This window comes from Pygoscelis adeliae, unplaced genomic scaffold (assembly GCF_000699105.1).
Source record: "Pygoscelis adeliae isolate BGI_AS28 unplaced genomic scaffold, ASM69910v1 Scaffold56, whole genome shotgun sequence".
Classification (NCBI taxonomy): domain Eukaryota; kingdom Metazoa; phylum Chordata; class Aves; order Sphenisciformes; family Spheniscidae; genus Pygoscelis; species Pygoscelis adeliae.
In genome coordinates, this window is record NW_008824944.1 from 1,148,796 (window position 1) to 1,163,764 (window position 14,969).

Here is a 14,969-nt window from a genome sequence, read left to right on the forward strand (position 1 = left end):
TGAGTTCTCCCACTACTTTAGTTGCCAACATGGCACTCCGTGAATCTGTGTGTGTGTGCGCACTCGCATGCACAAACGTGAAGACAGGACAAGAGAAAAAGGTGTTGAAATGGATCATCACTTGATTAAGCAGTAAGCTCATTCACTTTATGGAGATCTAATCTTTCCTTGATAGGTACTTAGTCCTCCTACTAAGGAGCAATACACAGTCACCAGGAAAAGAATTTTGGTGATGAAAAAAGAAAATAATTCAATACATTTAGTTAACACATTTCTTTCTTCCACCAAGTGATGGTCTGTTCTATATCATATCTCAGCCAGCAGTAAGAATACCTTAGTGCTTTACACACCCCACTGCGTAGGTCCTACCTCACTACATCAGCACTATTAATGCAATATATCTGTCAAGGCTTATTAAAATTCTTTTTGATGTGTATCTTGGCTCATAAACCTCCACACTGTATTGATATTGCCTAAGGGAACGTCCTTGTAGCACTGAATCTCTGCAGATGGGATGATAAAAGAGAAATGTTCAAAACTTTAAAAAGTTCAGTCTCTAGCAGAGCTTTCTCTTCCAACACCTCTTCTGAATAGTGTTTTGTGTTGTCACTCTACAGCTATTGTTCAAAAAATGGCTTACAGAACATTTTAACTCATAGAGGAAAAACTTTCTTACAAATAAATAATTGATGGATGAATTGATCATCCATCAGATGATTAAACAGATGATGAATCTCAATCCATTTTCATAGATACCCCAGTTTCAGTGCTTTGTATGCATGTTGTGCCTGTACCAACCCTTAGGTAGCAAACAAACCCTGGCAGCCAGTTCACTCACTAGAGTGAGCAACAATTTACAAGCCAGCTGGAGAAGTGAATTTTGTTCATGTTCTTCTTCATGTATGTAATCTCTTCTGCTTTTCTATTTGTAATTAATTGCCACAGGGCACAGGAAATGCCCTTAGGAACTGCAAACACTGTGCTCCTCAGTTTGGAACACGTCTCTGGTGGCAGGTAATGTTATATGCTTCAGAAATGTATTAAACTTTTACAATCTGTTTAAACTAAATCACATGGATGAAATTTCACTGATGATGATTTTATGTGAATTTAACTGCATATACTGCTAGTCTATAAACATTTTACCTACGTTAACTCGTAGTGCTGTTCTTATGCCTTTAAATGGTCATTTCTTGACTGAAAACCTGTTATTCCACCCAAATTTCCTCAGCAATAAGTTTCCATCAGTAACTTCTTCAGACTCCCTGTAAAGGCCTTTGCCTTAATAAACTTTGTTTTCTACCTGATTTTATACAGATCCGAACAATCAGACCCTAATCAAGTTCAGATTGAAGTCAATGGCTAAGGTACTTTTTACTGATTCAGGAGGGAAAGTGGGAGGAAGGAGAGGGAGGCACAGACTGAATCTTAAACAGAGAATCGACCTTTACATATAAAAATACGCACTGTACGGATGTATGTACATTCACAGTACTCCAGTATGAGGCTAAGTCTGGAAGATATTTCTCTCAGAAGCAGATTTGAGGAATCAGATTGAAAATAAGATATGGCCATAGGATGCTTTCTTTGGGGTCAGGGTAAAAATAAGACAGTTGCGCCATTTGGGGTTTAACATTTACCTCTCCTGCTCCCACCCCCCCCTTTTTTTTTAAATAAACTTTATTGTATAAATTATTTTTTTACATTCTTGACACTTTTTTTTATATTCCTGTAACTATACATAGAAGACTGTAAAATAAAATGGAAGAAAAAATAACAGTATGGTAGTAGAGATTGGCAGCCAGCTTCCTCTGTTAGCTTTGGAGACTCCAGAGCATAAATTAATCTGCAAACATTCTTCACCCAAATTTTTAACTCTGATTTAAGTGAAAAGCTGAATTGCATTCGTTTCCAGTTGGTACATTCTGTCTTACTTTTAAATGCTGAACGCTTCATACAATGAACTATGTAACAATAAAAAAATTGTGTCGAATTAAGAGATTTCTTTAATCTCATACTTATGGCCAGGAAACATCCTGAAGGCTCCCAAAACCACTTCAGTTTTGAGGATCAGCGTGGAAATTTCTGACAGCAGTTTGTCCTGTGGTTTGGTTTCTATATGTTTTTCTTGAAAAGCAGATGTGCACTGTTCTTTACAAACAGATGTGTGATGATGACAGTTTCACAGGTGCTTATCTTTCCTACAAAACTACATCTTATGCATCATGGATAGTTTGCCAGGTTGGATAGGTTGCCAGGAGCTTTCTGAACATCTTTCGGTTCCGTCTTCCTATACTCTATGTGGTAACAGGTTACTCCCTTGAAGTTTACCTTAATATCTCCAGGACTAAAGGACACAGTGCACCTTGAGCTGTCTTTGTGCTGGATTTAAAACTAACTGTTAAAATAGCCACCGCTTATCCAAAGAAAATTTCAGTGTAAATTCAAAACTAGCACTCAGATTTGAAGAAAACTGATTTTTTTTGTTCAGGCTATCCTTTGCACAGTAGTGTACAGAATTAAATTATTATTTCAAATAAACAGTTAATTGACTGGCACTCTAATTTAATATAATCAGGTAAAACCACCACCACCAAAACAACAGATTTAGCCTGAAGAAATTAGATGCATAAATGCCTCTAACTGTTCCCTCTTCCACTGGGAAATAGGCAAGTATAAAAGGTGTTGTGGCTGGATCTGAAAAGAACATAGCAATCTGATAGGGAAAATTGCAAACATAGCAAAAGACTACCAGTGTTGGGTGTGGAATTCACGAGGAGGAGGTTGTCATGTAATACAGTTTTGGTTTCTGGCATGGTGAAAGCAGAGAGTTAGGCATAGATGGCCACATCTATATGGGTGAGAATTAGGTCAGACTTGTTCCAACCTAATTCCCTGTTCCATCAACACTGAAGACCATAGAGCTAAAAGAAGATGGTCCTTGAGCTGAGAAGCTTTTCCTTATATGTTTCCATGGCTCCTAGGCCTGAGCTGGTTTAAGTTCATACAGCTTAGATGCCACAGACCAAAGTTGGTCAATTATTCCATTCCCCAGAGAGAGAAGACTGAGTGCTTAGATCCATATGCATTCACTTGTTTTGGGTCATGTCTGAAAAATGGGTTTCATAACAGCCGCCACAGTGTGCCATAACATCACAGTGAGTGGCGGTACTGTTGAGCCAGTAAATTGCTGAAGAGAAGAATGCAGTTTATAATTTCTCTCTTTCTTGTACTTAAACACCGAAGGCTACTTTTGTGAAATTCAGATCCATACCTTTGGCGGCTCAGGCTTCCCTCTACCAACTGGATGCATAAAACCTCCATTTGAAATAGAACTATTAGGTCAGTGTTTCCTGTTGTGGAGAGAACCGCTGATGCTTTGGCATAACAACTCGGCATGCAGAGCACTTACTCAGGAAATGCGAATTAAGTATACTAGTCCTGCTTAGCTTTGTCAGCTTGCCAGATATTGCCTTATACACACTCGCTTTTGGATCCATGGATAATGCCAACATATGGACATGAATGAAAGAATCATGGGATGAAAAGAACAAAAGGTAAGCATAGATGCAATTCTGTTGCTTGGCAATACTGAAAATCACATAAGTGGGAGTGAAGCAGGGAGTCTGTACATGCTTCCTGAATAAATCCAGTAATTTCTCCAGTGGTGCATTCATGCAAAATTGATAAACCTTCTGAAACCAAAGACCAGAAGTCAAACTTGCACAGTACCAGGACAGACCTGAACATCAAAACATCTCTGACAGTTTTAAAAGCAAAACAATTTTCAAGAATGGGGAAGTTGTTCGCGGGCTAAAACTGCGCTGAGGTGTTGGGGAAAGGCAAAGCCTTGTACGCCAGCTGCCAAAGGATGGCAAACTGTTATGAAGGACAAGCGGGCATCTCCTGTATTAAATCCTCTCTCTATACACTTACTTTCTGCTTTTGGCCACATAATGGTGACAGATGTGTGTAGCTGAGGTCAACTAAATCCTCCTAACCTTATACAAAGCTCTACTTTTCCACCATTCTGTCTGGTACATTTAGTTTTTACTCAAGAAATGAATTCTTCCTAAGGGCTCTGAAAAAGAAACAAGGAGAAGGAGGAAAGGAGGAGAAGAAGAAGAAAGAGCAATGATAGACATGTGGACTGAACAAAAGTGACATTTTCTCTTCAGAAAAGTTTATGGAAAAAACTTGGCAAGCTTGTGGCATAAAAAACTCCCATAAGAAGCAGACACTGGAGGATGGGGACAAGTTTAAAATTTTACTGATGACCAGAACTGTTGTTTTCCTGACAATGAAATGCTTCATTTTGTATTCCTATATCCATACCAACTTTCTTTTGTTTGAGATATATTTTGAGATGCAAGACTTAAATAGACAATGAAGCCAACTGTCACTGACCTCTGAATAACTGAGAATTGAACTTAGATCCACATACTTGATTTAAGACTTCATTACTGTGAAGTCTCAAAGAAATTTGACATTTTCAATGTGTTGCTGATGACTTTGTTGACTCTAACACTTAAGTACTTATGCATTTACATTCCAGTTAGTATTCCTGATGAGTTTTAGGTAAATCAGGTATTTCCTTGACTAATGTTTTCTGTAGAAACCTGAAGACAGAAGAACCTATTATTTTTTGTGCTTCTGGCTCACATGAGAAATAAAATGAATTGCTTTTATCAAATTGTGATTGGAAAACAGTGCTTCCACAGGCTGCCTTCGAAACAGGATGAAGACAATCTGTAAAAAGAGTCGTTCTAAAAAGTCAGCATGTTGCAAGATGATATAGATCTCCTCGCATTGCTTAACCTTCAGACTTTTTAATCTCTTTCCTATTTCCATTTGATTCTCCTGAATTTTCTTTTACTCTCCTGTGCTAAAACAGCAAAAATGTAAAACCTGCTGTAAGATTAATTACAGAGAAGGTCTAAATCTAGCAGGGTCAGCAAGCTTCTAGGTAAGCTTTGCTTCTTTACCATTATTTTTATCATGACTTGGCTGTGTATCATGACATGCATTAAGACTCATGCTTTGTTCTAGGAATTCCTCTGAAAAAGTTCTACATTTTCTTTTTACATAGCTTCTGTAGGTGCCATATCAACACCTTTTATAGGTGGGAAATAAAACTGGTATGAAAACTTTGAAGGATTGTGTGTAAAATGTGCTTTTTGGCAATCCTAAAGATAACCTTGATTTGAATAATTATTTTTCTAATGTGTCATGACAGTGTTTAATGATATTGTTAAACTAAAATACACATTTTGGTTCTTAATATATAGGTAAAAGTTTCATGTAAAGCTGAACTAAAGGGTATTTTCTGTGCCATAGGCATTTAAAAAAACCCACAAACTGAGCAAAAGCACTGTCATCAGAAGATCTTTGCTCATGAGTGATACAAAGAATCCAGGAAGACAGGACTACTGCAAATTTTGAGATGTGAAGTAGTACATAGCAGGAATAAAGCAGGTTGGTAGACCTACTTAAGGGATACTGAGCAAGACTGAATGTCTTACTGAGCAGTATGACTCAGTTAAACTCGGGTTATTAAGGTCAATACAAAGCTAGCTGAATGAAATTTAAGGACCCAAGAAATGGAGAGACCAGGCTGAATTATATCTGACAACTCTAATAGATAGGACATTGCACGCAGCTTTTGCAGACCTCCTACCTCCGTTTTCATTTTGTTGGAGTTGCTGTTTCATTTTGGGGCTTTTCTCCTGAGCTGCTCTTCTGGGATATCTGATGTTCCAATGCACACAAAGTAGAAAATAGATCAGTGCACCTGCAGTTAGTCTGGGACATCTGGAAGGCATCTGGCTTATTTTCCCCTGAAATGTCTGCAAATTAACCAGATCGGTTTATGCCCCTTTTCTTTCCAAGAAAGGAGGAAAGATTTCCTGCATAGCTGGAGAACCTCAATTCAAAGGATACTTGCCACAAAGTGCTCCAGTGTAGATACCATTCACTCTTGCTTCTCTGCCACAGACATCTCTGAGCCCTGAACCCCCCCTGGCTGGATAATCCCTGGACTCCCTGCCTGAGGAACACCAAGGGACAGGAAGAGGAAAAAAGAACGTGGCCCATTCATGACATGGTATGATCCAGTTCTTGGAAAGATATATTAATTCAATTAAAAGTCAAAGAACAAATGACTGAAAAAGCCTTAAAACAATAGGCACAGAAGCAATCATAAAAGCTATGCTTGCTCAGCTGGGCTGTTCCTAAACTAACAATTTGAACTAAGGATTAAAGTTTAGTGAAAACTGTGGTTCTTTTTAGATCTCCTTTCCCTCTGTGACTTTAACAAGCCAAATCTCTTCAGCCAATGAAGTTAAAATATACAGGACACGTAGCTTTTTATCTGTCACACCCCGCAAATCACATTTTCTAGCATTAAAGTACTATTCGCTTTGGCTTTTAATTTCCTGACTTATCAGCATGTCATATTTCCCCCCCTCTCCCTGCAATAATTACATTCTGAATCAGTGTGACATTCAATATTGACCTTTATTTATAGCTCTCACAAACTGTCGAATGTTTATTTATAAACCATGAAAAGCAGTTTGTAAGAATATTGATTCAGCGTATTAGAAAAGCAGTGGCCTGGCATTCTGTGAGTAGAAGTAATCACGGGCAATTACTAGAGACTGCTTTTCACTACTAATCTTGGGTTTAACCTTATGGTTGTATTACTGAATTTGTTTCACTTTGCCCATATATCACCAGGTTCCTAATAAGAAGTCTGAGATTAACATAATTTAATAATATTCAGGGGAAGAATGGTTTTAATTGGTTTAAAGAAAGGGAGACACGTGCCTATGCCACACAGTGAGAAAAGTATTGTAACAGCCTTTTTTATTTTGCAATAAATGATAATTAATATTTAAATGCATTAATGAAATAAGTTCTTAGTGGCTGGGTCACAAATCTTTAATGTTTATGCCACTAACAAAATCACTAACTGCTCCTAATGATGCCCCCGAGCTAAGCTTCACTTTACTCCTAGTATAAAAACTACTTTTGTTGCTGGTAGCATGAATTTGCAAGTATGAAAGGGAAAGTCAAACTAAGAACAATTCTTCTTGTCCTTATCCCAGTATATAATGGGAAGAAAGTGGTCAAATTCAGAAAACAAACAAACCACAAAACAGGCAAACTTAGAGAAAAACAAAACTAGCAAACAATAACTAAAACCCCAGATCTATGCAAATAGGAGTACCCTGCACTCCCTTGCTGTTCCTCGTGAGCCAGGTTCAGTGCAAGAGCCAATGAAGATGTAACTGTCTGCCAGGGATTAAATTAGAGCTCCGAGCAGCAGTGGGATAATGACAGCTGGCTAGCGACTGTACTTTTGGATAGGACTGACCAGTCATACTTCATTATTTGTTTTTTTTCTACTAAGCTCATGTGTTCTCAGTGTGAACTTACCCAGGTTAAAACATGACATCGACACAAGCCAGGCTTGAGAAGTCATGCTCATGAAACATAAAAATTGTGCGCTTTTTTCCTCCTGATCTCTACAGCTTTTAATGAAAAGTATATCGAAAGAAAACGCTTCCAGGAAAAATGTTCTTTGGGTGGAATGTTATCCTGATCGGATAACACCCTGTTAGGGAAACAGTACTGCCTGTACAACTAGTATGGGTTTTTGGCAAATTTGCATCCAGTTAGGGATTTACACTATCTTTTGAAATACGCTTAGTTTCAGTCTTAATCTTTTCTTGGGAATGAGTTCTATTTTCTACATGCTGTGTTTGGTCCAGAACTCTCCCTTATTTAATGAAAAGAATTCTCCAGTGCAACAAGCTTTATAATTGTTGTAATTCAGTTATGAATATATTTGGAAGAAGTATTTCAGGAATCATAAGCTCCTGGAAAATCATAAAGACCCTCCCTTTTTTTAATTTTAATTGCTTTATCCTCCCCATTTTTTTTCTGCTTACATTTTCCACCACTAAGTGACAGTTCAAAGAGAGTATTATGATCACTGGGAATGTTTTGTTTAGAGTCAGAAAGAATAACTTAACATTATTTACTTGTAAAGTATCCAGAGCTCAGACACAGCAAAAGATGAGCATGAAAAATATGCATACGTCTTTTCTATCACATTATTGGAAATCACAGCTGGCAGCAACTTCAGAAATATTTTCAGTAGTTTCTTCAGTTTAACATTAAATACTAGATCACAGCTGGTCAGGAAGTTTTGGGGGTTTTGTTTTTTTTTTCTCCAGGAAAATTTTGAGAAAAACAAAGTACATTTAAAAACATTGACATTCGAATATTCTATATTTTTATGGGGGAAAAGAAAAGAATAGCACATTTTCTTCTACTAAATGGTAACAAAGCAGAAAAGCCTATTCTACAGGTTTTTATGATCTGACAAATTAGTAGAAAAAGAGGTCGTAGAAAATTTTACCAATTATTTCTGAGCCTGTAGCTCAGAAAGTCCATAAACATCTACTAGCTATAGCTTAAGAAAGTATACAAGGTGAGAAGCTCTGCTCCTGTACTGACCTTTACTGGGCATTGAGGCAAAAATCAACTGAACAGACCTTTGGTGTGCCCAAAATGGCAGTTCTTATGTTATATGTTGAATATTATATATTGAAGATGCGTCAGGGGAAGTTCGGATTGGACATTAGGAAAAGGTTCTTCACTGAGAGGGTGGTCGGTCACTGGAACAGGCTCCCCAGGGAAGTGGTCACGGCACCAAGCCTGTCAGAGTTCAAGGAGTGTCTGGATGATGCTTTTAGTCACATGGTTTAGTTTTAGGTAGTTCTGCGAGGAGCAGGGAGTTGGACTGGATGATCCTTATGGGTCCCTTCCAACTTGAGATATTCTAGGATGCTATGATTCTTATATTAATGCATAAATAGTTTTCTTTTTTCTCACTTTACAAATACTGTAATTACATTTTGTTTATATGCATACGCAGCTTTACAAAGCTTACATAGAATTTAGTGAGCTGAAGTCTACTCAAGCCAGTGGAAATACACTGCATTGAGTGGAGATTTAACAAGCCTTTAGCAAACATAGACTGACAAATTTTTAATGCATTAGTATGAGAAATAAAAAGGTTTTAAAATCTCTGAAAAGTAAAAAGTGCAATTGGACTGAGATTATGAAAACACTATTCAATTAAAACTGCACAACTTCAGATAGGTGGAACCAACTGTGTCTGCTTACTATTGAAATATAATGTTAGAAAAAATTACAAAAAAAGACATGTCCTAACTGCCCTCCCTCCCCATTTATCTAAATGGGACTTCTTATATAAATTATAATCTCACTGACATAAGCAAATAGCAAAATACTATTGTAAAAGGAAAATATTTGCAATATGTGTTGCCTATTTTGAGTGTGCTTGGATGCGTACTTCATTGGAAAAAGAGGAGAGTATAGCTCTTTTGCAAGGAATACACTGACTACATCATTTTCAGTCAGTACCAACATTACACCCTCTCTGAAGAGAAATCTTCAGAAAGGATGCATCCCTGACATTAGATAGGGAACAAATTCTTCTGAGTGTGTGACTCACCAACTCCTTTACAGAAATGGGCCAGAAGAAGCTGAGAAAGTAAATTAAGGCCCAAAGGAGATGTTGTTACCAACTTTCTCATTAATAAATCTCTTTCTCGTGGTGTTTAATGTGTAGGTTCAACTTTTTTCTATGTGAGTGGCCTTTGACAGTGGCAGTTCAGTGAGATAATGGATACAAAAATAGACAGCAAAAAATCTTTCTAGCTTGTGATGTTGCAGCTAGGAGATCCCCCCTTGTTCCCAGCCAGTGCAGACAATGGACAAAGATTTCTGTAAAAGAACAGCAACAGTTCTCCTTTTCATTTTCTCTTTTTTTCATTTCTCTTGGCTTACCCAGATGTGGCATTCTTATCACAGAATCTCTCAGTATTAGAGTACAATGAAAATGAAATCCGTGCTGAATCTGGATGACTTCCAAAACAACAACAAAAAATATTTACCTGCCTCTTTTTTGGTTGCAAAGTTATGTGCTAACTCTAAGGAATGGTTGCAGTCTTTTAAAATGATGTTTAAAGAAAAGGATTTGTCATTTTCTACAGCAGATAGACCAGCATAAAAATCCACAGTTATGATATGATCACAAAAGCTTCAATCTAGGAGTAGTCACAGCCTTTCCACAAGATATTTATTAATCTTGAACATTTGGTGTCACTTGGGGTTCTTCACATCTGCCTCATCAGGCTGCATATGACACAAGGTCCCTAAAACCAGCAATCGTTTACCATTTGCTATGGGTATGAATATAGCCACTGAGATTTTAATACCAAAATCAGTCTTGCAATCAAAGCGTATTCCACATTTAAGTAAAAATGTTCATTTCATTAATCTTTTAATAGGATCATTGGATAATTAGAGTTGGAAGCACACTCAGAAGATCTCCAGTCCAACCTGCTTCTCAAAGAACTCAGACAAGCGTGACCTGGTCATCTTAAAGGGCTTTGTACAATCAGGACCTCCGTGGATGGAGCCTGTGCAGGCTCTCTGGGCAACTGATCCACTGCTTGAGCATCCTCATGGTGAAGTTTCTCCTTATATCCAGTATGAACTTGTCCTTGTTTCAACTCATGCCCGTCATACCCCACCATGCCCCACTGTGATGAGCTTTGCTGCATCTCTTTGATGACCTCCCTACAGGCACCAGGAGTTGCTGCTAGGTGCCCCTGAAGTCGCCTCTTCTCCAGGCTGAACAAGCCCCAGTCCCACAGCCTCTCCTCACAGGGCAAGTACTCCAGTCCTGACTATGCTGGTGGCCTCCACTAAACTCGTCTCAGTTTGTCAATGTCTTTCTTCTATGGGCAGGGCCCAAAACTGAATGCAGTATTCTAGATGCAGTCTAACAGAGTATCACTGATTATGTATATATAAAGTGAAGAACCTGTACTGTATCTTGCACCAACCACCAAGCACTTTTAGAGATTTTAAAGTGTTGCTTTCATGTTAAAAGAAAAAAAAACAGAAGCATTATTGAGCTATTGTTATCATTTTCAAGTGACACTACAAAAAGGCTCACTTTATGATTACAGAGCTAGTAGTTCTCATTATAGGATCACAGGATCAGTTAGCGATCTTGTGATAAGCCCTACTCTTGAAAGGTTTTATGTGCCTAAAACCCAGCAGGTGAGATGAAAACATTTCCCAGGTATGCAAGAGGGGAGACACCTGCACATTCTGTACAGTCATGTACATACACAGGGAAAGTGACATCTCAGCAGAGAATTCATACCTTAATCTGGGATTCACAAATTACACATCTATTACATGAATTACATAGCTTACTCCCTACAGTCTGATCCAGTTGATGCAGCAAGACCTAATGCCTACTGACAACAGTGACATCAGAGCTCAGCATTTTCACTTAAAACCTGACCCACGGGGACATCACTGCTCTTCAGAGGAAATCTGGGGTTGCAGATATTTGCATTCTGCACACTCAGAGGATAAACAGCCATATTTCTCCCCAGCTAGACTAGGTGGGCTGGGATTTCATGCCAATGCCCTGCCACTGTTCAGAAAGGACTGCAAGAATTGACAGCACCAGAAAAAAAGGGAAGGCAACCCTGTAGCCCAGGAAGGTACTTGGGAGGAAGAGACCTTGGGTTTAGCTGGGTAACCAGGATCATGTATTTCATTCACCAACTTTTAAGTGCAAAACGACCCTTTCCTCCCATGCAGTCTCCTAGGCATAAAATCAGACTCTCACTTGTTGATTACCTCTCCAGCTTCATGGCTTCTGGATTTGTAATTGCAAAATACCACATCATACAGGATAAGAAAAGTTTAGAAGCCTCATCCTGTGGAGCTCTTGAATTGCAGTCTACTATACAATATATCAGCTCTACCTCACCTTCTGGCTGTGATTTAAACGAAGCAAGAGAGCCAGTCCTCTTGATGAAGAGGAATGGCTTAGGGTTGTAAATGCAGGAAAGCATTGCAAGGGGCAAGCATCAAAATCATGCATGCACTTATTGTCCAGAGGTGAGTATCTGGGCATTTCATAGTGGATCTCACTAGAGCACTTCAGAATTCAGAACGTAGTTAAGGTCCAAATACAGTACAGACTAGGACTGTGAAATAGCCAGATCACAGAGCAAGTATCTAGTTGGAACAGCAATTCAGAAAAATAAATCTGAGTTTGAAACACCGTGTAAGAGAAAGTCATTCAGGCACATTTCTGGTACCCAGATGGGTTATTTTTGTGTGTGTTTTTTTCTTACATAGCTTTAGTTATGTGAAGCCCTCAAGGATTGTAATTGTCCTAAATATTTGCATAGATAAATAATTAAAACTAAAATAAATGTGAGTCAAACCATCCTTTGGGAAAGCTCAAGCTCCAGGGGTGTCACTATTTGTCTATTTTCTCATCAAAAACATGACTAGAAATTTCTAACAAAATCCATCACCCAGTTGCATGATGAATGAATGCTGTGAGGGCTGTACTGCCCTAATGAACAGCAGCATAAATTTGCTTGAAACATTTAATTCTGATCATAATCATAATCTTTGATATATGTAGCCGGTTTTGAACTACTAATGACAATCACTACCAAGCTATAATATTGATGTATATTGATATTTCATTGTGTCCTAAGCACAGAGAAATGCTTTCCAGGCAGTATTGCCTTGATATCTCCAGAAGGAATTAAAAACAACTGTTGCCCCCATTTATAAACTTAGGATGGGTATATCAGTAGACATAAAAAACAACCAACCAAACACCCCCCCGTATTAAAAGAAAGCACACAATCAGATTTCAATTGTCTAGCAAATTTGAAACAAATTCAAGCTTAAAACCCCCTGATTTTAGATTACCTTGGATACTCTGTTTGCAACCTCTCTGCCTACTGTCAGCCCCTGAACAAAGGTCCGTGCAGCAATGAACGCTCTAGTCACTTGAACCTTCAGCTTCCTGGGTACATCTCCAAACGGCTTCAGCTGGTCCGTATACTTGCTTACACACTCCAAGTAGTCCTCAGTGAAATGGTACTGGGGGTTTATGAGCTGGAACATCCGTTCCAGCAGCCGAGCCCAGAAGTCATTCAGCATTTCCTCCAAGTTCACGTTGCCTCCTGTGTAATACCGCTTCAGCTCTGTGAAGAGGTCTTGGAACACCTCCGAGTTCTGCATGTACAGCATGCCGTACGTCCGGACAAACATGTCGTTTAAGGATCTTTCCGCGTTCTCCAGAAGTTCTCGGAAAAACTCTGCAGGGAAAACAAGCAGGTGTTAACTGGATATATTAGTAAGGCACCAAGGGTTTTCTGATTGCACTCCTGTGTTAGCATTAGTAAAGCTTGTCCTAATGTGTTGTTACGGCAGTGCTTTACTAGTGAAATTCATTTATTTGGATAGGAAATAGCTTTATTCAGAGGTAAAGAAAAATAGAGTATAACCTGAATTCCCCAACAAGGTAGAAAGATGTAGAACCTATAACACCAAACATGAAAAACCCATTTAAAAGAACTTCAGTGAGGGTAGTTCCACTTCTTTTTCAAGTACTATTTGAACATAGAAATCCCCATCCCTTGCAATATCCTCCATAGCCAGTATACTAAATTTTCTATGCTAAACATAAAGTCATTAATATGATGATTTAACTGAAAATGTAATGATTTTAGAATAGCTAGGTGATGCTAAATTCCACTTTGCTGAAGTTCTTACAATGTAGAAGAACACAATGGAAATAAATCTGAAAACTTATTTGCAATATTCTTGAAGAGAACTTGAAAGAGACCTGAGTGAAAATGAGCAGAATTCCTCTTAAAATTATTACGTGTCTAGGTAATATTAAGAAAATATTAGTATTTTCAGTAATTTGCTACTCTACTGAAGAACAGTACTGGAACCCTCCACCAGTCATGTCACAGCCAGCCTACTAATTCCAGTGTGTGTTAGTTGTTGGTTTTGGAACAGCAGACCTTACATTTTTTTGAAAGTATGTCAGACTTTACTGCTTCTGTCCCTTTTATCTACTGAGGCCCAAACCATAACATATTTCTGAATTTTGGCTTGTGGAATTTATTCTTACTGGAAACCGAGTCCAGGGGGTACACTGGAAATATGTAATCATCTCTTCTGTTAAGATCCTTTAACTGCCATGTGATGCTTAGGTTTTCCCAAGAAACTCCCTGAGCATGTACAATAGTTCTTTAAACACATCTGACAAAAGCAGGCATAGCTTCCTCTGCTTTTTAGAAGACCCCATCTTCCTCCAGGGTCCGTTTGTCAACCTTCTTAAATCTCCTCTGGAAAAGATTTCAATGACTGATGTGGCCTGTAAATGGGACATTGCAGACAGTAAGGCAGAGATGGCAACGCCTTTGGCAAAACACGTATATTTGCTGCGATTAAATGATTTGCACTGACGCAGGAGTCATCACGCAGCCAACTCTAGGATACCAGATTCTAAATATGTGGTCATTGCCCATAGACACATCTGCGTGTGCTAACTGCAGGGACATGCTGACTTCTCACAGTCTTGGCTAATGCTTTAATGTGAATACTCTTTTAACATAGGGCCTTGCTGTGGCTACAGTGACTCATAAAAATGCAGAACCACTGCAATGCTAAAGACAGGATAGCAATTAAGACTATGTAAGAAAAAATCTACACTGAATTTGAGGATTTGCAACTGTGATCAGCTGAAAAAAGAATCCACCAAACACTGTGGACAGTCTACAAGGACTCAGTAAGAAAAGAGCTGCCTCTTTTTGGCAGAAATTGTGTAGAGCTGCAGTCTTTGATCTCCCATATAACTGCAAAGGGGTTATCATGAAATGTATACACAGAACATTGAGAACATACTCGCTACATCAAAGCATTTATTAAAGGGAAAATATATTCTAATAAATGTATCAATGTCTAAACTGTCATTAAAACCACAGCTCTTCATATGGAATAAATTCCATCTGGAAAAGAATATG

General features: G+C 38.4%; 1 protein-coding gene across 1 annotated transcript in view; it reads right to left on the minus strand.

Annotated features, from left to right (window-relative positions):
* The window catches only part of GPC6 (glypican 6), a 561,851-nt gene that overhangs the window by 356,305 nt on the left and 190,577 nt on the right, over window positions 1-14,969 (minus strand). The window contains exon 3 of the mRNA XM_009325570.1: window positions 12,859-13,250. Within this exon, the coding sequence (XP_009323845.1) occupies window positions 12,859-13,250 (392 nt within the window). The remainder of the gene's footprint in view (window positions 1-12,858; window positions 13,251-14,969) is intronic.